Raw genomic sequence first — 27,009 nt, 5'->3', positions numbered from 1 at the left:
GTCCTTCGTTGTCCAATCCGGTTGAGGTCTGTATGGAGGGGAGTATTCATATTAAATACTGGCCCTCATAAGGTCCGAAAGAGTGACCTTGATATCGTGCCCGATGTCCGGAGAAGGGGGGGGGGGCGCCGCGTACATGTGGAGACCTGGTTTCTCGTTCCTTAAGTATGACCTGGTTTCTCGTTCCTAAGTATGATCTTGGAATAGACTTCCCCATGAGTTCCTGAGTTGTAACCCCTCGTCCTTGTAACCACAACACAGCGGTCGAAACGTCAGCCACTAATGCCCACGTGTATCAATGTCGGTTAGTGTAAACACCGGTTAAAATTGTCACCTAACCTCTGGTTAAGCATTTTTACAGTGGATCGACCTCGGTTACGACTTAAATAGGAGGTTAACCACAGTAATCTCTAACCGGCCATATTCGAGCGGTTAAAGGAGATAACCAGTGATTAGTAGAGCAAATAAAGCAAAATGGCGGCCAGAGCCGCAGATGTTTATTTCGAAGACGATTATTATTATACAGTACTTGAATTACTTGATAGAGTGTGAGCATGAAGGTTCTTTAGTGGAAAGAGAGAATTCTTAGGAGGAATTAAGTGACAGAAAATTTCAGTAGGGATTTCGTTTATCAAAATCTACAAATGGACCACTTGAAATAACACAAAGTCATATTTCTCCTATGGTTCGGCTGCTTATATTACGATTCTATGTAACTGTTATTTTCTGTATTTTAAGAGGCAATAGTCTAATATCTCTTTCTCTATGTCACTGGCTGAATAAAGAGAGGTTATGGATGGATCATAGGATAATGAACAGTTCCCTCGTGTAAATGGGGTCCTGGATCGTATACACATTCCTATTTATCTTCTGCGTCCTTTTCCTTTATAGATATCCCATCTGTTTATATAATATATTTAAATTCTAGTAATTAAGTCTAGCAATACTTCAACGACACAATGGGATATAATCATTTTTGCATTCAATTTTCTATTTTGTACGATTTTAACCTAACAGCAAGGAAATGCAACTCGCAAGTATAACAGCGCCCAAAGGCAAACAAATGCAAAGCGAAAATGTAGGACACGTTCATTTAGATGTAGAATGGAGTGAGCGCAGTCATTTTTAGATGTTGACTATTATCTTTGCAGCGGTATGGATGCTTTCCTTTAGTCATTTTGTAGAAACAGTACACCAGCATAGACTTTACTCTGGTTAACTGAGGTGTCAGTTAGCCATGTTTAAGTAATCGGCGATTATGAATGGTGCACACAAATTACATTTTAACCACTGTTACTGTTTAACCGTCGTTTCATAATCTACGATTACTGCGTTTTTAATCGATGTTGATACACTTCGCCATAACACCAAGACAACGCTGTAGAAGCCCCGAAGCTTATCCACACACCATGTACACCAGCCGCGGAAGCCTACGCGAATATTATTGTATTATTTTGTTACATTATTTTACTACGCAGTGTATTTTCCTCCGTGAGGAATGGCCTGTAGAATTGTCATGCAGGCTTATGAAGAATAAATGGATGCGGGTTTTTCTTTCTTTGAATGTACTTGTTCAGCATCGGGATTCAGAAAACTCACCGCTCATTAGATAAGAAGAATGAATTTGGGTTCAGTTGTGAAAGAGAATACTCTGCTGTAGTGTGGTACCTTCAGCTTACTTACCGTTGGGCATCGTGTGCTCGTTAATACAGTGTAATGGAATAAAAAGCCCTGGAGCTGCGGAGGGTGGCAGGTCGAGGGGAGACGGAGTTGCGCAAGCCGTCGCGCCGCCCTCGTACAGGAAGACTCAGATTACCCCGCTCGCGAAGTGGGCATTGGTACAGTCCGTGGGGAAAGAAGGTACAGCTGCATAACTTGCACTGAAAAACAACTCGTAAATATTTACAGAAGATTGAAATACAGTGTGTTTCCTCATCGTTACAGCAAACGGCCGTCACGATTGAAAGTTGATTTTACTGAATTCAGAGTTTCCAACCTAGATAAGTATGTTGAAATATTACAAATAACTGCTCTAGAAATGTAATGAAAACCACTGCCTTCTATGTATGCTACAATCTTACAATGCATGAAAAATTCATACGCAAAAGGCAGTGTTAATTAATATAAATTATACGAAACAAATCACTGCATTTGAAATGTACTGAACTTTATTTAAACAATTCAAACTTCACTTAACAAAAAAGAAATAAAGATTATTCCAGTTTAACACAAAATATTACAAGTACCTGAATCATTTTTACTCCTTCACATTGCAGTTGATGGTGAAGTTTGTACGTTGGCCAGACTGCAAACCTTCAGTCAGCTGTTCATAGTGTAATGTACGTACTGTATATTACTTACTTACAAATGCCTTTTAAGGAACCCGCAGGTTCATTGCCGCCTTCATGTAAGCCCGCCATCGGTCCCTATCCTGTGCAAGATTAATCCAGTCTCTATCATCATTTCCCACCTCCCTCAAATCCATTTTAATATTATCCTCCTATCTACGTCTCGGCCTCCCCAAAAGTCTTTTTCCCCTCCGGTCTCCCGACTAACAGTCTATATGCATTTCTGAATTCGCCCATACGTGCTACATGCCCTGCCCATCTGAAACGTCTGCTTATTGTATGGATTCGTAACAAGCTGTTTTTACGGTGATAGGTTGTTACCCCTTCGCCCAACCCTCAAGCTGGAGGACCATCGACCATCCCTTATCGGCTGTCCACGACTGCTTATTCAATATATTCCATACCTGGAGGTAGTCTCCTCTATCCGCAACCTGAGGACGCGCCATGCCGTAGGGATCCACAATACAACTGACTGTATATTAAGATTTTTAAAAATATTATTTTCAATATATACTGTCGTTACTGTACAATACACGTTTGTGAAGTGCATTACAAAATCTCGGAAATTGAAAAACTCGCTCTGCTCGTTTTTCAAACTTTTCCTTGATTCTGTAAAAAGCACTTCCCAACCTTGTATCGTATATATTAAAAAGAATGAATGTAGAAAGAAAAACTGTGTTGAAGAGCAAGTTCTTAAACTAATCGCTTCATTGGATATTCGTCCACGCATAACAAAGGAATCAGTGGCATTTAATGGGAGTGATTCTTACTCATACTTTATTTCGCACCACGGTAGCCTCACAGTTATTATGCTGGTCCTTTGATCCGAGATTCACGGTTCAAACCCGGCCAAAAGCGATGAATTTTGAAGGGCGCAAAAATTCTTAGCACGACTTCGTACGAGATAAGTAAAGCTGCGAGTATTGCATCGTACCTTTATAGCGTGTAAAAGAACCCAGATAAGCGCATTATCTAGCGAAATTTATAAGCTTGTACTTGCTATTTGGGGAAAGGAAATTGTGCCAGAACAATGAAAGGAGTCCATAATCGTACATATTTTAAGAAGGCGGGCAAGACTAACTGTAGTAACTTTCGAGGAATATCACTTTTGTTGACGTCCTACAAAATTTTGTCGAATATCCTTTTGAGAAGATTAACTCCATATGTAGATGAAACTAATGGGGATCATCAGTATGGTTTTGGGCGTAATAGATCAACTATTGATGAGATATTTTGTATTCGACAGATAATGGAGAAAAAATGGAAGTATAAAGGTACAGTATATTAGTTATTCATAGATTTAAAAAAAGGCATATGACTCGGTTAAGAGAGAAGTTTTATATAATATTCTTATTGAATTTGGTATTTCCAAGAATCTACTCATAGTTCGATTAATTAAAATGTGTCTCGGTGAAAATTACAGCAGAGTCCGTATAGGCCAGTTTCTATCTGATGCTTTTCCAATTCACTGCGGGCTGAAGCAAGGAGATGCACGATCACCTTTGCTTTTTAACTTCGCTCTAAAACAGGGGTCGTCAGCGCAGAGCACCCTGGGATTAGCGTCTCTTATCCGCGGAAAACGCAGTGCACCTCGGTGCACTCGTAACTGCTAGCGGGTATGCTCTCTATCCCTTCCTGCTGCACGACGGTGCACACGGGACAGCACCGCTTACCCATTGCACATTTTAACGAGTGCTGACGACCACTGCTCTAGAATATGCCAATAGGAAAGTTCAGGATAACAGAGAGGGTTTGGAATTGAACGGGTTACATCAGCTTCTTGTCTATGCGGATGACGTGAATATGTTAGGAGAAAATCCATAAACGATTACGGAAAACACGGAAATTCTGCTTGAAGCAAGTAAAGCGATAGGTTTGGAAGTAAATCCAGAAAAGACAAAGTATATGTTTATACCTCGTGACCAGAATATTCTATGAAATGGAACTAAAAAATTGGAGATTTATCCTACGAAGAGGTGGAAAACTTCAAATATCTTGGAGCAACAGCAACAAATATAGATGCCACTCGGGAGGAAATTAAATGCAGAATAAATATGGGAAATGCCTGTTATTATTCGGTTGAGAAGCTTTTGTCATCCAGTCTGCTGTCAAAAAATCTGAAAGTTAGAATTTATAAAACAGTTATATTACCGGTTGTTCTCTATGGTTGTGACACTTGGACTCTCACTTTAAGAGAGGAACAGAGATTAAGGCTGAATGCGCCTGACGGTCGGGACTAGGAACTAGCTCCTGATTGGCCCACAGCGGGAAGCCCTACTATTGCATATAACCGGCTAGACATGGTCCCACATCACTTCATTCCCTGAAGAAGATGGCAGAGCTAGCCGTCGAAAGCTTGGAAGCAAATCTCCAACTCACCTGGCTGAGAACCCGAGAAGAGTTATTCTACATCAAACGCCGGGAAAGCCTCAAGTCATACAGAGATTAAGGGTGTTTGTGAATAAGGTTCTTAGGAAAATATTTGGGGCTAAAAGGAATTAAATTACAGGAGAATGGAGAAAGTTACACAATGTAGAACTGGACGCATTGTATTCTTCACCTGACATAATTAGAAACATTAAATCCAGACGCTTGAGATGGACAGGGCATGTAGCACGTATGGGCAAATCCAGAAATGCATATAGAATGTTAGTTGGGATGCCGGAGGGAATAAGACTTTTGGGGAGGCCGAGACGTAGATGGGAGGATAATATTAAAATGGATTTGAGGGAGGTGGGATATGATGATAGAGACTGGATTAAAATTGCACAGGATAGGGACCGATGGCGGGCTTATGTGAGGGCGGCAATAAACCTCCAGGTTCCTTGAAAGACATAAGTAAGTAAGTAATTAAATAAAAGAGCCCAGATAGAGGGCCCCAGACAAAATTTGTCGTCCATTTCTCGCGTGTTTAATTTCGACGCTGAATAACCTGCAGTTGAAAGCGTCGCTAAATAAAAAGCTATTGAGTGAGAAAACAGTAGTTATGGAAAGGTTACATCTGATTCCAAAATAAGGAGCATCCCGGAGGACCACACGGTCATCGGTGCAGTAATCCCGCGAGACGTAGGCTTCGCCCATTTGACACAATAATGTCGCTAACACATGCATGAGTGTGGGATATCCATTATGTAATTTTCTCAATTCAGCAGAAGAGTTAATCTCGCTCAGTTCTCCTCGTTTTGCATTCTGAGTCGTTAGCGCGATGACATCTTGACAGAGGTGGACAGTGACACATACAGGTTCCCACGAGACCAGATGTCCATATGGCATTGCCCTTGTTTAGTTTAAGAAAAATCATTTCTATTAAGTTGGACAGACCAAGTACAGGCGGCTTCAAAATATCTTGATCAATGTCAACGATTATCGAGAGGTTTGTCGTCATCGGTGGTCAATAAGGTGGTCATTGGATACAAGGTCCACGTGTTCAAACCCTACCGAGGACGATCAATTTTAAAGGGCAATAAAATCCTTAACATGGCTTCCTCTGTGAGGAAAGTAAAACTGGGAGGACCGTGTCGTAGATTTATGGCACATAAGATAACCCTGTTCCTGATGGAGGACTCCAGGCAAAATTTGTTCGCCATGTCTCGTTTACGTTAAATTTCAACGCTGAATAATCTGTATAGTTGGGAAGGTCATTAAATAAAATGTACATCTATACTGTACTACTCTTCTGTATGGCTGTGAAACTTGGACTCTCACTCTGAGAGAGGAACATAGGTTAAGGGTGTTTGAGAATAAGATGCTTAGGAAAATATTTGGGGCTAAGCGGGATGTAGTTACAGGAGAATGGAGAAAGTTACACAACACAGAACTGGACGCATTGTATTGTTCACCTGACATAATTAGGAACATTAAATCCAGACGTTTGAGATGGGCAGGGCATGTAGCACGTATGGGCGAATCCAGAAATGCATATAGAGTGTTAGTTGTGAGACCGGAGGGAAAAAGACCTTTAGGGATGCCGAGACGTAGATGGGAGGGTAATATTAAAATGGATTTGAGGGAGGTGGGGTATGATGATAGAGACTGGATTAATCTTGCACAGGATAGGGACCGCTGGCGGGCTTATGTGAGGGCGGCAATGAACCTTCGGGTTCCTTAAAAGCCATTTGTAAGTAAGTATGTAAGTATACTGTACTACTATCACAACTACTACTACCACCATCATAATTACCAACAACACTATTGTCACCAATACTATTCTACTACCACCACTACTACCTCCCGCACTAGTAACTATCAGTATACTGTATTTTATTTCATGGAGTGCAGTTTCATAGAAAGGACTTTGCCGACAGACCTTCTACTGCCCCCTACTAATTGGTTGTCATAAATAAATGTCTTCCTTACTGTGACGGAAATCTTGTCTTCTGTCAGTAATCAATCACAACCCTCGTTCAGAAGAATTGACAGGCTCCCGTCAAATCCACGTGGAGGCAGAGTTGTCGCATCTTTTCCGAATTCCAAGAATCCCGTCAGTCTCATTTCGAGGGTCACCAGGATTGTGGCAACTGTGCAATGTTGGGACGAGGGGACAGGATGGAATTGTCAGAGGTGTTTGTGTAGGAAGTCATAAATCTGTAAGTGGGTGTTCAAAGGAGCCACCGAACTGCACTCCTTGAAATAAAATAGAGTATACTACTACTACTACCACTACTGCCACCATCACCACAACCACCACCACCACTACTACCACCTCCATCACAACCACTATTACTAATACAATCACTATCACTAGTATCACCACTATTACTACTATCACCATTAACAACAATCACTACTGCCACTAGCACCACCATTAGCGCAGTGACTAATATCATCACTCCTGCTATTACTAGCACCAGTACCACCTCCACTACTACTACTGCCACAACTATTACCAATACTACCACGACTACCAAAGCTGCTACTGTCAGTACTGTCACTACTACTATCAAGGGAACTCTTGTTCGTACTTATCAGCGTTCATAATCTATGAATGAGTCCGTGGATTTGCTATTGGGTGACCTAACATTAGTTTCAGACTTGGATGAGCCTCAAAAGAAACATAATGAGGGTTGAGTTCTATATGCTACGCTTCTACGCCGGCGCGGCAGCTGGCATTCGAAAGTTCCATGGTCTGATGAAGGTTGGAGATCAGCTACCGTCACAGCAATGACAAATAATGTGCCGTGACCATCTTAATCAAAGTAATGAATGATATTCCAAACTGTCGCAAATGTTTGAGTGAAGTAATTGATAATAGGTATTGTTGCTGAGGTGTCTCACAAGCAAACGTTCTGATGGGGGCAGATAAAAAAGTTTAATTTTTTTCTTCCACCATGTTAATAATGTCAAAAGAAGTGCTTATACAAATTTTGGCCACTCGACCGCAATTACGAGGGCCGTAAAAAATAAGTTTGCTAGGGGCTGCTAGCAGAAAAAAAAAAACAAATTTTCACCGGAAAAATTTATTGGAGCGGACACATAAATTGTTCAGCTATTTTTCAACATATTTTCGATCGGAATTGAGACATTTCTCATATCATGGGATCGACAGAGAGAGGTGCAGACGCAGTCAAACGCTGATTCCGATCTGAGGCGGCTGACTTTTACGATACAAAAATTGATCCCATGGTATAACAAATGTCTCGATTCCAGTGGGGGATATGTTGACAAATAGCGCAACAATTGCTGTATCTGTTTCAATAAATATTTCTATGCCATTGTGCTTTTTTTTCCATAAACGGCCCCAGGGAAAATCACTTTCTGGACGGCCTCGTAATTACGGTCGAGTGGCCAAAATTTGTGTAAGCACTTCTTTTGACATTATTAATATGGTGGAAGAAAAAAAATTAACTTTTTTATCTGCCCCCATCAGAACGTTTGCTTGTCAGCTGATGTTTATTATTTGCGAACTCTGTACACATTACCAGAGAATACTGATTACTTCTTTTTTTATTTTGACAACATTCAACGTGGTACGAATTTTGTGCCGTGCGATAGATACCTATAAAAACATCCAACGTTCAGGAGCTGCTTATCGGCACCATTATCAGGAAGGACAGCCACTACTTTTTAAATCGACTATTTAGCCATTCTGTATCGAGGGAGAGGTTGTCTAGTCTAGCGTGAAAGGAATTGGCGATAGCGAAATACGGTACTTGAAGAGATGAGGCGGAGGATTCGCCAAGAGATTACCTGGTATTCGCCTTACAGCTGAGATGAATCTGGGGGGAACCAGATATGTCATTATTCGATATGTCAGGATTCGAACCCACGTTCGACCGCAACCTCAGTCGCTATATTTTTATAGTTAAAGTAATTAATCCTTATCTTTTAATATTCATCTCATCTGTAGATTATTAATTTCGGAATAGAGTCGTCAGCCATTCTTTCAAAGTGTTCTTCCCATTTGTTTCTTTACTACGGTACTTTGTCTGTAAATTTGAAAATGTTTAATTGTTTACAAATGATTTTATTTATTTTTATCTAAAAGTTTGTCCTGCAATGCTTCTAAAAAGAACGCATTTATAATGTTTCAATTTCTTCTTTTTCTTTGCTGGGATCCAGAATTCACAGGTATACTCAACTTTCTTTCCTTTGTTTGTGAGAGTGCTTTTTTTTACAACACAGATTAGTTAAATTCATTCATTTTACAATGAAATTAGAGTAATTATTTCCTACATAGACTGTGTCGTAATCAAGTTGAACTTGTATAATATTTGTTCTATGTAATTGTCTTTTAAATGTTGATAATATGCCTTATCACTGCATTAAGATGTAGCGTATGTGTGAATTAAATGAAGTATTGCCCCTTCACAATGTTTTAAGAGGTAGACGCAAGTGAGATAGTGCCGCCACTGATAACTGAATTTTCTGCAGTCAGGATTAATTACTACTCGAGTCCATCTCTGAACAGTGTGGAGCAACGTTTCCTCTGAAACGGCGCATGCGCGGCCGCGCAGTAGAATTTCGTCTTGAAAACGTTTCTACAATACTTTCGAAGTGTTGTGCCTAAATTTGCTTACAAGGGAATATTCAACAATTCGTAATGGAGTTGCCCAACAAAACCAAACAAATCTGATAAAGAAAAAAAATGTTTAACGGAAAACGACAGGAGGTGGAGGCGAGGGAGAGACAATTATTGTAATTGTTTTTAGAAAAGGAAGCATGCAGTAGGGTAGACAGTCAAGTGAAAAAAATGAATGTCAGAAATAAGATTGTAGTGGCATTATAGCTTTATTACAAGGACTGGGGTTATTTTACCATAATTTTAATTACCTTATTTCCATGATCCAACTATTTTCTTCCTTTTTTTTTTTTTTTTGCCACAGTTGCCGAAATGACAAAATATGCTTTTCGGGTTATAGACTGTAACACTCATGAACAATGGCTCATTTTTATACACTGGCGCTACCTGGAATAATAACTTAATGTAGGCCTACATCGTTGCTTGCGAGATTACACAAGCTGGCGCATAGCGCTTGAAAAACGAGTCTGAAGTGGTTCCCTCGTAATGCCAATTCCGCCGCTCGGAGCGCTGTTCTGCACTAAATATTCATAGCAGAACACTTAAATGACATTGACATTTGGGACATTTAAAGGACTCACCATTGCTTATTAAATGCTTCGTACAATATTTTATGGACAATAGACGTAATTTCCAAACTTCTACTCCTCAATTATATTACAATAAAAGGCTGTCATTCTTGATATTAAAACATATTACATATAAACTGAGGGACTGTCTGCTCTGTACTTCAGTTCATACACCAAACATTTCCGGAAATAAATTAACTTGACATCTTACATATAACGCACTATAGCCTACCCTTTTCACCTAATATTATTAATATTGTTATTAAATAAGATATTGCAACTAATTAAGGTACTGCATTATCTTTAATTTCCTTGAATTCATAATTAAGCATTTGCAAGAAGGCCTAACTTTTCCCTCTCTTTTAAAAAAAAATACGAACGTCACAATAATTGAGAAGTATAATTATTGCGCGATTTTTTCTTGCAGTGGTGAAAACATTTCTATAGGCCTACTGATTAATCTATCTCTAACCTAATTCACTGATAATTACGTAACAATACACAGGTCTAAAATAGACAAATATACATTAATTACCTAATAAGTACAGCATGAAGATAATTCATTACTTATGTCGGTATTTTCTAAAAGAGAAAGGGAAAACAGTAACAACATTATCTTCAATGTTTACATCACGTCGTTCACATTTTCATTAGGCCTATATCAGTAATGCTTGGTAAGTGAACAATGCATGAAATTATTTTACATTTCAGGTCACATCATTCGAGAGTCGGACAATGCAATTCGCCACTTTTAACGTAGCATTGCTTGTTATATGAGAGAACTTTGACATTTACCTTAACCTATAAAGATACGACCTGTTGGTACTGAGTTCTTCACATAGCAAAACACAGACAATTTTCGAATATAACTAAGCTGAACAAACTTCAAATAACACTGTAATATGCTTGGCATATTTATAATATTCGTACTCAATCAGTAATGCACAATTAATCGAACTATTTTCACGATACACAATGCTCTGTAATGGTACTATTCATCATTTCTTAGGGCAGCGAGGCGAACCTAGCGGCAGAAATTGTCATGACTCACAGAGACCTACTCTCGATCGTGCTATGCGCCAGCTTGTGTAATCTCTTAAGCAACGGCCTACATAATGCCTTTGTCCGTTTCCAGCATAGAATCCTTAAAATCCAGAGCCAACTATATAGAAAGCCGGAGTTTTGGGTCGACAACACTGTAAATTACTGTCAAACGGAGGCCTACTATACAAAAGCACGTGTTTGTGTTAATGTCTATTTTCAATGTAAATTAATGTTATAACACAAGTTAAGTATGTGTCGATGAAATTATATTCGCGATGGTATCAAACGTTCATTGTTTATGTAAACCTATTATAAACTAAGTGCGTATTGACGATAGAAGCAAGTCAATAAATTAAAATAAAATGGCTACAATCTTTGGAAATTTTTGCGGTTAGTGATGAAAAAGTGAGTGACAATTATTCTTCTAGATATTAAATATTTTATAAACTACATTTTTATAGTCTTATTTGTGGTTTGTGGTGTAGTAGAAATATTGTTCGAGCCAAATTGTGGGGTCTCGCCTGCTATATAATTATATATCAATAAAGTTACTCCGTTGATTTTCAAGTTCTTTGTAAACAGCTATTTTGTGATTCCATAAATGTTGTAGTTTTGTTGAAGATTCGGAATGCCTGATATACGTCAGAACCCTCTATAATTTGTAGCTGCACACACTCACTCTGTTGGTTTTAAAGGTTTGTTTATTATTTTTTATAATAAGTTATAAACATGTTTCCTTCCACTTCGTATTTACAAGATTTAAAGTTCACTGAGTTTACGCTAATTGGCACATACTTGAGCGATAATGAAGTGTTTCGTTAAATATTGTTAGAGATATGTTTCTGCACTTTTTCATAGATCTTTATACTTGGCCTAACTATTTATATCCTCATACTTTCTTATTATATGTCAATAGTTTCTTTTGTTTATATTTTTTGCATAGTTTACATTCTTCACTTGTTTTCTGTAGTTATATTTATTTAAAATTATACTGTACCGCAAAAGTATGCCTACGTCATATTGCATTACTGAATTATTTATTTTTGGTAGAAGTAACAATTCATTATGTATTTGTTTATTCGCCCTTGTACCGGTAATAAAAAACACGTATGCTTTTAATTTTCTTAAGTTATTTTAAGTGCACAGTGTTGTATGCAAGAACTTAGGCTGTATTCTGAAACTCGAATAAAATACCATTTCGGATTCCATAATAAATTACGTAGGTACATGAATACTCTGAATCTTGATCATACCTACTTACATACTTATATATAAATTAATGTCGAAAATGTACACGTGACAACGAAACCAAAGCACTATAATGTCAAATTCCATGTTGTATTTCGCCTCCGCCTAGCCTCCACTCAGTATTGCCAAACGTATCCATGCTCCGGCTTGTAATTAAAGATGACTTTGTTAAAAGTACATCTCCTTCCTGAAAAAAAATATTATTTCCCTCCAACAAACACAGCGCCCACTAGAAACATTTGAATATCGTTCTGCGTAATGCTGTTATACCAGATCCAGAATGTTTGATGTTTTGTATTTCATATTCAAAAGTTTGCAATTAAGTTCTTGTTCCATACAACGACTCAATTTAAGTAGCAGAAATAGCAGACTACGTTGTATCTGTTGCAAGAAGCCAATTCTACGGTATCACTGAATATAATGCAGGGAGCTGTGTGAAATATGCGTAGATAATAATTAAAAAAATGAAGTCTTCTGACATTCATTCACGTAATCTGTTAAAAAGTTAAGGTTTCCCGGTCACCGTACAGCAAGAGTTTTTCATTTAATTTGTAACATGCAACTAGTTTTTAATTTTATCTAAGCCTAAGTAGTTTATGTATTTATTGTGCACATAAATGAAATGAAGTAATACACGTTCTACGAATTCACTATTAAAATTCTCGTTTTTCTGCATACCTCTCTAGTAAGTTATTGCGTTAACTGTAATTTTTAAATCTAGAGTAGATTAGACCCAAAAAATTGTTTGGCTTTACTATGAGAAATTAATACTAGTGTTGAAAGAGTCGTTTGACTTCAATAATTCACTTTCGTACTTAAAACTATTTCAAAATAAAAAAAAAGTATCTCCAATCAGACTATCTTGAAAGTTTTCATTCATGACTTTTATGTTTTAACCCATTATGAATGCTTTCATGGACTACATACAGGTGATTAAGAAGGAATAGTAAATATTTTAGGGGGTGATATTATGGACATTCTGAGTAAAAAAGTTCGTATATACGTGTCCAATTTTCAATGGGTGTGGAGATACAGCTGTTTGAATGTTGCATAACAAGTCTTACAAGTGGCAAGATAGGAAACAAAAATGTTTTGATTAAATTTATTGCTTATTTACATGATATCAATGCATTTCAACAGTTCAAAGTAATCGTTCAAAAATTTTACCACCAGCTTCAATGCATTTTTTCGCTCTGTTGACAAAGTAAGTGTTGTTCTTCTGAGGTAGTCTTATGAGGACAACAGTATTCATAATGCGAGCGCCCAATTCGTCTCTTGTGTTTATTTCCTTTTTGTACATTTTGTCTTTCATCCATCATCACAGACAAAAAACCTATAGGAGTAAAATCTGGAACCTTGGTCGCCAATGCACCTGCAGCTGATACATCGATCGGGGATAGATATACAGGGGCTTCGTCGTGCTGGAAGAGCATGCAACAACATTGGTAACTCGTTTTGCCGAAAGGTTAAGTACCTAGCTGTGCCCTGTAAGACGATTCGGTAAACAGAAGGCCTAATTTTGTCGTTTCTTCGCGCCATTTGAAAGGCTTGTTATGCATAACATCAAACAACTGTATCTCCACACCCATTGAAAATTGGACACATGTTTATATAGTCCAAACCACCACGCCCTAAAATATTTACTATTCCTCCTGGATCACTCTGTATATTAACCCCTTCAGTCCTGGTGTACATTATAGTATACATTGTTTCTATTTTTCTTTTTTGGAATGTCTTCGATACTTTTAAATATTTTGAAAAATTCAATGTGATAGAAATGGAGAATATTATTTTTGAAAAATTCAATGTGATAGAAATGGAGAATATTATTTTTGAAACATTTCTATACCTGAATTAAAATAAAATTTAAAATTTTCGGGCTCCAGGGGTCAAAATTGTCCCCAAATTTTGATTTTCTGTGAAGATTTCATTTGGGAATTTTGGATCCCCAGAACGATTATGTGACCAGTTTTTTTGTCAATTTTTTAAAATATAAATTCAGGTCTGAAGGGGTTAAGATTTAGTGGCTTTTTGTAAACCTTGATTCTTTGCAAGAAGCTTTTGTCTCTATGAGACATTGATCCGTAATTGCATTTCAAGCAGTATTCATAGAAACTAGAACTTATCGCCACAGTTTACACTTTACAATTGCATATTACCTCTTTGTCTTCTCTCTGACGTTCGTTAATCACAAGATTTTGTGCCAAATGAGTTTGGTGTTGTTGGACAACTTCATTACGGTTTTTTTGTAGTTCTCTTGTCAGAACAGTGATCGATTCGCGCAGCAGAGGGAACGTTGGGTGGAGTACATGTGTACATGTGTCTGAAAGATGTTTTGAAGTAAGAAACAGGCCGGGACTGAATGTGCAAAGAGATGCTCAGTGAGGGAAGACCCCCAGAGTTCCATCATTATTATTTAGTCTCTTTCCGTTTGTTCTTGTCGCTGGACTCAGACGAGAGCCACGAGGAGGCCGGGGCCGACGAGAAGCAGAACAAAGGTGAGTGCATGCACAAAGAGACATTGTTGTGCATCGCCTCTGCCCGAGTCCAGCAAGAGAGGAGCGCTCAAATGTAAGCTCTGCAGCATCTGCTTGGACAGTCTCTCATTCCCTCCCCTGGCAGTCACGCTCACAGCAGATATACACACAAGGTTTTGTTTGGGCTATTACCAAAGTTGTCGGAGTATAAACCTTATGCTAGTTTAACTTGAAAATTCCAATTGCAGCGAATATACGGTCAAATGTAGTGGAAAACACCAAAATCCACAGACAAACGCGTAATTATAGTAAAAAAGTACAAAATTCTTCGGCTAAATAGTCGTAGTAAAAGGCGCAAAATCCCAGTCAAATATAATCCGATTGTAATAAAACATAATAATCCCAAAGATGAACGGAAAGCCAGTTGTAACTGAAGACACCAAACTCCAGTCAAGTAGCCAATTGTAATGAAAAGCACGAAATGGCAGAGCAAAACATGTAATCACTGTGGTAAATGTCACAAAGTTGCACTTTCAAGCAAATGGTTAAGTGTAGTGAAAGACAGTCTAACATAGCATGAGAAAGAGGATATCCATTTATCTTTTAAATCCTGTAATGAAAGTTCTCAGCATAATTCATTCTCTGTAATCAAGTGGGGAAGATTTTTTTGGGATCGTTATAGTTGATTATTACAGTTTACTGGCAAACACTATGAACTTTTCAATGGATAGCTACTGGGAGATACATAATGTAAATATGAAGTTAAGAGTTCTACTGGACTATTATCATTGTAACTGAAAAATATAGCTAGCAGGAAGAGTCAAGTAATATAATTCAGAGCAGAAAACAGTTAAATATAGGCATAGTTCTGAAAACTCGTAATGATTTTCTCAGGAACTAATTAGTAATGGAAGGCGCTCTTAGAGAGTATAGTAGGCCTCCTAAAATAGCTATCATCTGACAAAAAAGGAAATGGCACAAACAAAACCCTTCCTCTTGAAAGTTAAATTACGGCTGTTCCTAGTTCCTATAACACTCGTGCATTTTAGAGATAATAAATCACACACATATCAGCTAACAAAGTCTTAAAATATCGCAGAATTTCCAGAATTTTAAATGAATTTCAACCTTTTTCACATATGGTGGATAATTTCAAGTATTGTTCATGTACTTACCATATAAACAAACATGTAAATAAGTTAGTCTGTTAAGTAAAAAACCTTTAAAGTTAATGAACCAATAAATTGCACGGCGTTTCTTTAAGCGACATTTAATTTACTGTTATTGTTCCATTAGCCATTTAACTCTGCATTGCGAGCGAGCCAATGTCACATGACTTCCACCATAATTAATGTCTAATTAAAGTGGCCATATGCACAATTTCGTTCAAATTTCACTTTGTTTTTTTTTCTTTTTTTATTGCATTTAATTGGAAATTTTTGTAGTTTTCAAATATGTCTTGCTTATGAGTATATCGTTAATATTTTATGTAAAAAATATTACTTACTCGTTTGGGACGTGATACTTTGTTATGTTGGCAACTTATTTGTTGTGTCTGTCTGTGAATTTGAATGGGGTGGGCCCAGGTTAAATAAACAGTGTGGCGTGTCTTGATGTTGACCACAGCGTGATGCCTGTTTTGCTAATTTTGAAACTCCTAGCAGTCGTGTGGGTGAAAATGTACTGTTTACTTTGCATGAAATTTACCGTGTGTTATTTTCTTAACATTTTAACTTCTTCAAAATTCAATAAATTTTGAAAGAATAAATATATTTTCATGATTTTTGTTTTAAATTAAAGGTGATACATGTATGCATGTTCTCTGGCACTGATGAAAGAATATTCTTAAAAATGTAATTTTAATAATGTTTTAAACAATTTTACTGATCTGAAAATTGATGGAATTGGAAAAGTAATTTCACTTTTTAATCTTTCATTCTTAAAAAAAATTAACTATACTAGAAAATATCTCGCATATATTGTAGACAGTTTTAGTGGTTTCATGCAATTTGGTGGAGAAATGTGGCATTCTTTAACACTGTAGTATAAATAAGAAAAAATAAATTGTTATAAACAATTAATACAAAATTTGTATAAAATTAGGTTGAAACTATGTTACTTTGAAGGTTATGAAACTATAGAAAATTTAACATTACTGTACATTGATATATGTAAGAAAAATAAGAGGTGTTTATGACCACCTTAGTGCAGAATACCCATAAACGTTTCTATCGTGTTAAATGTGTGTATGTATGTAATATAGACATTGGAACCTTGGTTTCGAAAAATTGACGTAAATGCGCCTTCTATTAAAATTACTTTTTAGGCATAGTGATCCTTCAATATATTACATATCTATGTCAAAAAATTTCCAAATGTGGTTTCTAATGTTTAACTATCAAATGTTGAACCCCGATACGTAATCTAAATACGCCCTATCCAATAATTAGAGTAAAAAATCGAACGAGACCAAAAAAGTGTAATAAATAGAGTACCTACCCACAAAAGAAAAACCACCATACTATAGATTAACTTGAAGACTATTATAACAATATAAATTATAAACATCATGGAAACACCGGTGTAGCTCAGGTAATAGGCGCATTTTCAGCTGATCCGGAGCTGCGTTCGGCTTCGGGTTCGATTCCCGCTTGAGCTGACTATCCGGTTGAGTTCTTTTCGAGGTTTTCGCCAATTATAAAGCGAATGTCGACTAATCACATGGCGAACCCTTGGCCTCATCTCGCCAAATTACATTTCGCTATCACTAATTACATCGGCTGTAAATAACCCAGTAATTGATACAGCGTCGTTAAATAACAAAGTAAAATACAAAATAGAATAAAAATGATCTAATCAGAGTTATATGAGTAAAAAAACGCAGAAAGTTACCAGTCGATAATGACACAGTCTACGCAGGCATGCAAGCATGCCTGATGCGCGTGTTCCCGGTCGGGAGCGAAGCTGAGCGCTCTGAAGTTCTTCTTGCAATAGTCATTGATAGAATTAAGATCATTATTTAATCATTTAACTTTCACGGTGTTCAACACAGTGTGAGATTTCTATCCATGTTTAGATTTAGAAACATCCAACGTTTCGAAGCAATGTGCCGACTCTGTGACCAGAGATGCCAGGAGAAGAGAACGTTACCGTAGCCCCGTCACCAAGAGTAACTTGTTCTCCAGTCCTTGGCAATTGATCCAGCGTATAGATTTCCTTTCCTTACCGTCCATGGTCATGGAGCCTGTAATTGCTCCTAAACGTTGGGTGTTCCTACATCTATGACGATGCAAAAGCCCCAAACTCTCTCTAATATTGATAAAAATATGTCACTACTTTACAAAATTGTGTAGGAAATTTTTACACAATTCTTCTAATTCCAAAATAAAACCACAGTGTCTCTTGTCAGATGAGATCGTTCGACCTTCCTGAAAAAAAATCGTTATTTTTGTGCATAACTATGTGTACGCGATTAAAAAAAAAGACATAAGCAGTCCATAGTTAAAGAAACCATTAATTATCGACAGAACTCATGATCTCTATATGAAGATGCTTTTACAGTATCGAAGCCTCAGAGAAATTTAATGATAATTTATTTATTCATTCATTTGCCTATGGTAGGGAAAAGCCCTAATTACGATATACGGTACAAAATTATATTCACTTATGTCATGAAAATTAAAAAAATGTAAAAAGACATTAAAGAAGGGTAAATACAAGGTGTAAATGTAAAAATGAAAATTAAAGATTAACAGATATAAAGAAATATTATTTTAAATCAACTATCTTCAATATTTCAATAAGACAAATTTTTTTATTAATGCTGAAATCTTGATCTAAATGTTACTGTTGTAAGATCCAAAATTGCTACCGCATTAAGAAATAAGGGCTGGATAGTAGAAGAAGAAATCTCCTGTCTAGCTGAAAATGGGTCAACGAGACGAGTAGATATTTTAGCGTACAATGCTGACACTAAACAGGACATCATTGTGGACCCCACGATACGTTTTGAAGTAGAATGTCATCAGTCAGCCGAGGTCCACCTTGAGAAGAAGTCGATCTATGAGCCTACAGTCAACTATTTCAAGCTGAAATATGTCTTAATTCACGTTAAGGTATTCGGCTTGCTCGAGGGACTATACCAGCTTTTTTCGAAGAATTTCGACGGCAGTTTGCTCTGCCAACATCTCTGAGGGATGACATTGTGATAATTGTGTTAAAAAAATCCTGTCAAATCCTAATTAATCACATGGTGCCACATTAATAGCAATTGTAATTTTTCACACCCTTTTCTTCGTTTCCCTTCTTTAAAATTTAATATCTATGTTTACATATGTATAATAATTTATTTTGAGGATATACTGAGTCCGTAAGGGCTACTCAATGGGGGGCAGTTTACTATTATTTTATTATTATTTACCTCAAGAAGGTCTATATCTGCTATGAGCCACCGAAAGATCCCAGTTTAATTCCGACACGAATCCTTGATGGTTGGCTGCGCTTCGAGGCTTCTCTACCCAGTGTTGTCATGCAGTGCTTTGAGCATCCCTGCTTAACCCGGACCTGTTTGAGTGAAAGTTATGAATTGTCTTTCCTTACACTGTCTTGCTTCTGCTTGAATTGCTGTTTTGGGCACTCTGGGTTAACAACCTAACTCATCACGAAGGATGAATCAAAATGCCTGTGTTTGTACACTCGTTTGTTTTTGTAGATGTTATGACATATAAATATTATGTGGAGAACGACCTGATTTTGAATTACTTTTATTTTCGTAGCTATAAATCCACAAAGCCGAAAAAAATGCAACTTTCTTACCATAGTCAAACGTTTTAATAATTTACAGATTTGTTAAAATGTAATTCTACAGAGCGATTTATATAGAACTGACACATTTCTTTCATTAATTGTTTCAAAACGAATTGTGCTAGCGACAACTTATTATACCTAAGATGTAGAGGAATTTTGGGAGGTTAAGTAACCCTATAGAAAGAAGTCCGGTGTTGTCAAATCCGGAGGTCTCTGTGGTGGCCACAGGTTCCTGGAAATTATTCGGTCGTCAAAGAAACTTGCAATTACTGTAGTTCCATGGATTCATTTGATGTATGGCATGTAGCGCCATCTTGCTGAAAATATCCTTGACTCAGCTCTACATCGTCCAGTTGCTCAACAAACTCAAAGACAAACGTCTTAATGATTTTTTGGGTGACTGCTCCAGTCGTGCTCTTACGTCAACAACAACCGTGGGAAGCCTAGATGAACGATGCTTGCCCTTTTCACTCACCAGAGATCCAGTTGTTTCCAATTTGTTTACCAGTCCCAGTATTGTGTTTCTTTTGGGAGGACTGCGAACACCAAATTCTCTCTGGTATGCCCTTTGAGTAGCTGTAATTGAATTCGCAATCCAGTATTGCTTCACAAGGAAGAGTCGTTGATTTAATGTGTACTGCATTTTCACGTTGACACAAAATGTCGAAAACAGCTGCCAACAATAGGAATAAAACATAAACATCTGCGCATCTAGTGCTGCTAACAATAGGAATAAAACATAAACATCTGCGCATCTAGTGACAAGGAACCGAAACTCCAGAACATTCTGCTTAATTTGGTGCTAAAATTGGGTCAGTGCTGCCAACAATAGGAATAAAACATAAACATCTGCGCATCTAGTGACAAGGAATCGAAACTCCAGAACATCCTGCTTAATTTGGTGCTAAAATTGGGTCATTGAATGAATTTCCAACGGAATAATTAAAGAAAGAAATGTGTCAGTTCTATATAAATCACTCTGTAGATTATATTTTTAGTTTGTGGGCATTGCTTGCAGTTGCCTTGTGGTAGAATGCTTGTTGTTCTTTTAATGTAATTTTTTGTTGGTGTTTCAAAAAGTTGTTACAGCAAGGTGCTTCCTTCTGGTGCCATTTTGTAGAAAGTGTTGTAAGTATGTGTCACAGTAGCCCTAACTCGGTGCTATTTTGAACTGCGTTTTGCTGGTTTTAGCCTCTCAAGCTCTTGTGGTATGCAATAAGGTGCAGTGTCGTCCAAACTTCAGGTACAAACACGCACTCAACTATAACTTTCACTCCGTTGCTCTCATATTAATTGGTTGTTAATAAAAACTTACCCTCATTAAATGACAGTATATTTCCCTGTCATACATGTTATGGAGCAATTAAAATAGCTACTACATAATCAGTGAAGTTTCATTGAATTAGCCAGGATTATTCATATAGGCCTGTAGAGTGAACCGTAAATAATGTCATTAATTTCATGGGGTTATTCTTTGAGATATTTCAAACAAGTTTAATACAATTTTGCTCGTTATTGCTTCATTTTCGAGATAAAGCCATTTATCGAATACCCAATATAGGTACTCGGCCAGTTTAAGAGAGCAATGTGGATAATTTCGGTTGAGAAGCTCTTATCATCCAGTCTGCTGTCCAAAAATCTGAAAGTTAGAATTTATAAAACAGTTATATTACCGGTTGTTCTGTATGGTTGTGAAACTTGGACTCTCACTCTGAGAGAGGAACATAGGTTAAGGGTGTTTGAGAATAAGGTGCTTAGGAAAATATTTGGGGCTAAGCGGGATGAAGTTACAGGGGAATGGAGAAAGTTGCACAATACAGAACTGCACGCATTGTATTCTTCACCTAACATAATTAGGAACATTAAATCCAGACGTTTGAGATGGGCAGGGCATGTAGCACGTATGGGCGAATCCAGAAGTGCATATAGAGTGTTAGTTGGGAGACCGGAGGGGAAAAGACCTTTAGGGAGGCCGAGACGTAGATGGGAGGATAATATTAAAATGGATTTGAGGGAGGTGGGATATGATGATAGAGACTGGATTAATCTTGCACAGAATAGGGACCGCTGGCGGGCTTATGTGAGGGCGGCAATGAACCTTCGGGTTCCTTAAAAGCCATTTGTAAGTAAGTATGTGGATAATTTCATACTGTTCAAAGCATCAGATTATTCGGGACAAATGATATTAACAACTTTATTCAGACATGTCTTAATGAGCTGTCCTTCATTATAGCACTTCAATGATTTTGCGATTCCCAAAGCAAAATGACTTGCATGGAGTTCACTTTAACTCATAGCTTCTTTATTCATATTTTAGTATCGGACCTGTTATTTGAATTGTTTTTTTATGTTTTAATTGCTTCGTCTCGTCCAGCCCTACGAAAAGAAAATTATGTTCATACTTATTTTCTACGGTATACATTTCCGTTTACAATTACGTTGGATATGTTCATGCTTACCTATGATGTCGTGATAATTTTATTACGTGTCGTAATGTCGCATTAAGTGACTTATAAGTGCCTATTAGAATTTTAGAACACAAGAGGCGCCTACATTGTCACCATATGCACAACAAATTCTGTTCCTCCCATTCTTTCTTAAACACACGTTTCCGAACAGACGTTGAAGGTTTTGGAAATAAGCAATCTAAATATAATCAGGTAACCCGCCACTGATGGATGCCTGTGTACTGGAGTTGTAGGGGAGTTGGACGGAAGGGAGGGGGTGAAGCAAAGACAGGGGGCTGGCCCTGCGACGTCACTATTGCTAGTGATCACGATGGGATTTCTGCCGACTCCTGCCGTAGGCCATCCGATCCGACCCGGCTACATTAATACGAGTACCTACTTACTGTAATTATAGTAATGATTTATTGTGTTACTTTCATAACGTATTATTAAAAAACTTAAATATATTTTCTGGGATAAGCTTAGGCCAAATCTATATTAATAATAAATCTGTAGCCAAACTTTTTTTCTGGTAATTTTCGATTTTCCAAAAATAATTGGTGTTAACATGTACAGGGACATCACTTTATTTTTACCAACATTTTTAACATTAACCTGGCTATACTCGGAAACACTGTTTCCCCCTTCCATTACAGGAGTTTGATGTTACTAGTAGTGCAATATGTAAACAAATCATTTTATTAGGTATAGGAGGAGAGAAAAATAGTGTATCCATTTATGTTGTAGGGAAATACGATATTACGATTTTCAGTTTGATCATCACTTTTACAGAATTTGTCAAAATACAGTAGAGTAGTAACATTTTTTTTCAAAAACTCAACATTTCAGACGGCTATGTTCGTTATGTAATGTCTACTTTATTTAGCATATTAATTATTGATGTTATCATACAATATAGAGAGTGCATTTAAATTGAGGGGGTCATAAGTAAAGGGCTGTAAGTGCACTTAAGTTACTTTTGAGAAAATGGGGTTTAAATATTTAAGCTTTCGTAAAATCGGTGAAATTTTTTATTTAAATTTTAATGTGTGATGCGATTAAAACATCCCTTTGCCACTAAAATTTTAGATACTTTTGCTTACACTGGACGCACTTAACTCATGTTATTACAAATGCCACTAGCATTCCTTTGCTTCTAGCCACCTCAATTCAAAAAAAGCTAATCTGAATTTTTAAACAAGTTGCTGAAAATGGTTGCCGTTCATTACAATGCAGGCTTCAATTCAGTACGCATATTATTAAAAACATTTGAAGCATATTCTCTGAAATTGAATTTATCGTTTCTTGGATATAATTTTTTAGTACGATATTATTAATATAGGTTCTTTCTTCTATAGAAAACGCAATCATATTTATGAAACACACTATACACTGCAGTGTTTACTTCACTGCTTGAAGACTTCGAATGCAACAGCGGCCGTAAGTTTGTGTGTCTGACGGGAGCAAGGACATTAGTGAAGGGGTGAGAGTGAAGTACATTCAGAAATGCAGGTACAATAAAAATGTAAGTAAAAATAAAATGATGTCCCTGTATAATTAACCAGCCTGAAACCGAAAATCGCTTTTTTGACATTTTTGTTTGTATGTCTGTCTGTCTGTCTGTCTGTCTGGATGTTTGTTGTTGTAAAGAAACTTTTGTTATGTAACATTTTTCACAAAAATCAATAATAAGCGAGATATATCATTTAATTATTTAATTCAGGCCCTCTTATAACCCCCTTTACTTTAAATAAAGCATTTTGAATGCCATATGCCTAAAATATAAGTTACAACGAACTTAATTTATATTGAATTTTCATCTAAATCCGTTCAGCCATTATCGCGTGAAAAGGTAACAAACATCCAGACAGACAGACATAGAAACAAAATTTTCAAAAAAGCGATTTTCGGTCTCATGATGAATAATTATACATGTTAACACCAATTATTTTTGGAAAAGCGAAAATTACCAGAAAAATTTTGGCTACATATTTATTATTAGTATATATTATATTATGGGCGGCCGGGTAGCTCAGTTGGTAGAGGAGCTGGCTACGGACTGGAAGGTCCGGCGTTCCATCCCAGGTGGTGGCAGGATTTTCTCTCGTTGCCGAACTTTAGAACAGCCTCGAGGTTCACTCAGCCCCCTATAAAATTGAGTACCGGGTCTTTCCCGGGAGTAAAAGGTGGTCAGAGCGTGGTGCCGACCACACCACCTCATTCTAGTGCCGAGGTCATGGAAAGCATGGGGCTCTACCTCCATGTCCCCCAAGTGCCTTCATGGCATGCTATGGGGATACCTTTACCTTTACATATTATATTATATTATATTATATTATATTATATTATATTATATTATATTATATTATATTATATTATATTATATAAAAATTGCGTTGATAACGGATGTACTCCGATAAGTAAGTTTTTAATTTGTTGTGGGGGCTCTTGAATCTCAGGAGGAACAACTTTTACAACAGCGCAACATATAGGTTAATTTAGCTTCCGATGTTACTTCATACAAACACAGAAACATTCTCTGTAGGCTATGTTTCATAGCTGTCGATTGTTGTTGTCCAAGGCCCATTATAGCCTTAGATGGCGTTGTTATTTAATTATACAGAGAAAAAAAAGGAAGGAACGAAGAAAGAGAGGAAGAGAGAAATAAATATAGACTGAAAAAAAGGAAAAAGGAAGGAAGAAAGAGAGAGAAATAAATTTAGACAGAAAGAAAGAAAAAAGGAAGAAAGAGGGGAAGAGAGAAATAAATATGGACAGAAAAAAAGAAAAAAGGAAGAAAGAAAGAGGAGATAGACAGAAAAAAAGAAAAAAGGAAGGAAGAAAGAGAAATAAATATAGGCAGAAAAAAAAGAAAAAAGGAAGGAAGAAAGAGAGGAAGAGATAAATGACTATAGACTGAAAAAGAGAAAAAAGGAAGAAAGAGAGGACGAGAGAAATATAGACAGATAAAAAGAAAAAAGGAAGGAAGAAAGAGAGGAAGAGAAAAATAAATATACATAGAAAAAAGAAAAAAGGAAGGAAGAAAGAGGGGGAAGAGAGAAATAAATATACACAGAAAAAAAGAAAAAAGGAAGGAATAAAGAGAGGAAGAAGGAAATAAATATACACAGAAAAAAGAAAAAAGGAAGGAAGAAAGAGATGTAGAGAGAAATAAATAAAGACAGAAAAAAAGAAAAAAGGAAGAGGAGAAGATAGAAAGAAATATAAAAAGAAAAGAAGGAAAAGGAAGAAAGAGAGGAAGAGAGAAATAATTAAAGACAAAAAAAGAAAAAAAAAGTAGGAAGAAAGAGGGGGAGAGGGAAATAAATATAGACAGAAAAAAAGAAAAAAGGAAGGAAGAAAGAGGGGAAGAAAGAAATAAATATAGACAGAAAAAAAGAAAAAAGGAAAGAAGAAAGAGAGGTAGAGAGAAATAAATAAAGACAGAAAAAAGAAAAAAAGGGAAGAGAAGAAGAGAGAAAGGAATATAAAAAGAAAAGAAGAAGAAGGAAGAAAGAGAGGAAGAGAGAAATAATTAAAGACAAAAAAGAAAAAAGGAGGAGAGAAATAGACAGAAAAAAAGAAAAAGGAAGGAAGAAAGAAAGGAAGAGAGAAATAAATAAAGACAGAAGAAAAGACAAAAGGAAGAAAAAAGGAGAGGAAGAGAGAAATATATAAAGGCAGAAAAAAAGAATAAAGGAAAAAAGAAAAAGAGAGAAAGAGAGAAAGAAAGGAAAAACAAAGAAAAAGAGAAAGAGAAAAATAAAGACAGAAAAAAGGTAGCAAGAAAGAAAGGAGGAAGGAAGAAAAACAAAGGAAGGAAGGAAGAGGAAGAAAGAAAGGAAGAGATAAATAAAACGAGAAAGAAAGGAAGAAAGAATAGAGGAAGGAAGAATGAAAAAGAAAAGAGAGGAAGAAAGAAAGAAAGAAGACAGAGAAGGAAAGATAGAAAGAGATAAAGAGAGGAAGAAAGAAAGAAAGAAGAAAAAACAAAGTAAGGAAGGAAGAGGAAGAAAGGAAGGAAGAGATGAAGAAAACGAGAAAGAAAGGAAGAAAGAAAAAAGAAAGAGAGAAGGAAGAAAGAAAGGAAGGAATAAAGAAAGAGAGAAAGGAAAAATGAAAAAAGAAAAGAGAGGGAAAGAAAGAAAGAAAGAAAGAAAGAGATAAAGAGAGGAAGGAAGGAATAATATAAGAGAGGAAGAAAGGAATAAAGAAAGGGAGGAAGAAAGAAGAAAGAAAAAAGAAAAGAAGAGAGAAAGAAAGAAAGAAAGAAAGAAAAGAGAAGAGAAAGAGGGGAAAAGAAAGTAAGAGAGGAAGGAAAAAGAATTAATAACACACAGGCATAAAGGAAAAGGAAGCAAGGAATAGAGAAAGGAAGGATAGGAAGACCGGAAAAGAAAGGAATGAATTAATGAAATAGGAAAGAAAAAAGGAAGAAGAAAAAACAATAAGACTGAGATGAGTGGTAGCGAGAAAGGCATAAACAAAAAAATAAAGAATGGAAAAAGGGAACGGATGAATAAATAAGAAAGTTCTAGGAAGAGAAAAATTAAAATAACGATGAGGTCCTGTAAATTAGTGTGAAAGGTCTACATACTTTCTAATCATACATTTTATATATTCCGCAACTTCTCATGTTTTTATCTCTGTCTACGTTACATAAGCATATTCTTTCCTTAAACTTTACAAACACCAACAAATTATAGATCATTATCGATTAGTAGAGTCAGATATCTTTGAACACAAGTGTGCAGTACACTAGCATTCAAAGTTACCTAGCCCCTTGTAATCGATAGTGATCGATTTTGTTCGTGTAAGTTTGGCTTCTTTAGTTATTACTTCTCTAAATAGATAGCAAAGATAATAGTCATTGTTGCCTGTAGTACATAAATATACGCGCATTATATAATTCAAAATTTCATTCCCATCAAATGATTTTAAAAAACACTATTATTTATCTTCGTCATCTATTCATAGAAGTAATAACTAAAGAAGCCACACTTACACCAACAAATTATCGATGACTATCGATTAGTAGAGTCAGATATCTTT

At 36.6% G+C, this 27,009-nt stretch overlaps 1 protein-coding gene across 8 annotated transcripts in view; it reads left to right on the top strand.

Moving 5' to 3' along the window:
* magu (SPARC related modular calcium binding-like protein magu) overlaps positions 1 to 27,009 on the top strand; it is a 310,140-nt gene that overhangs the window by 240,968 nt on the left and 42,163 nt on the right. For 4 of the 8 annotated variants that reach the window (XM_069836155.1, XM_069836154.1, XM_069836150.1 and 1 more), the window contains one exon: positions 14,648 to 14,725. The exons of 2 other annotated variants lie outside the window; for them this stretch is intronic. In XM_069836155.1, the coding sequence (XP_069692256.1) occupies positions 14,648 to 14,725 (78 nt within the window). The remainder of the gene's footprint in view (positions 1 to 14,647; positions 14,726 to 27,009) is intronic. 2 more of the 8 variants (XM_069836151.1, XM_069836148.1) reach the window with 1 other exon arrangement.

This window comes from Periplaneta americana, chromosome 9 (genome assembly GCF_040183065.1).
Source record: "Periplaneta americana isolate PAMFEO1 chromosome 9, P.americana_PAMFEO1_priV1, whole genome shotgun sequence".
NCBI lineage: Eukaryota > Metazoa > Arthropoda > Insecta > Blattodea > Blattidae > Periplaneta > Periplaneta americana.
The sequence above is the reverse complement of the archived record's forward strand: the minus strand, read 5'-3'. Positions and strand labels throughout refer to the sequence as shown.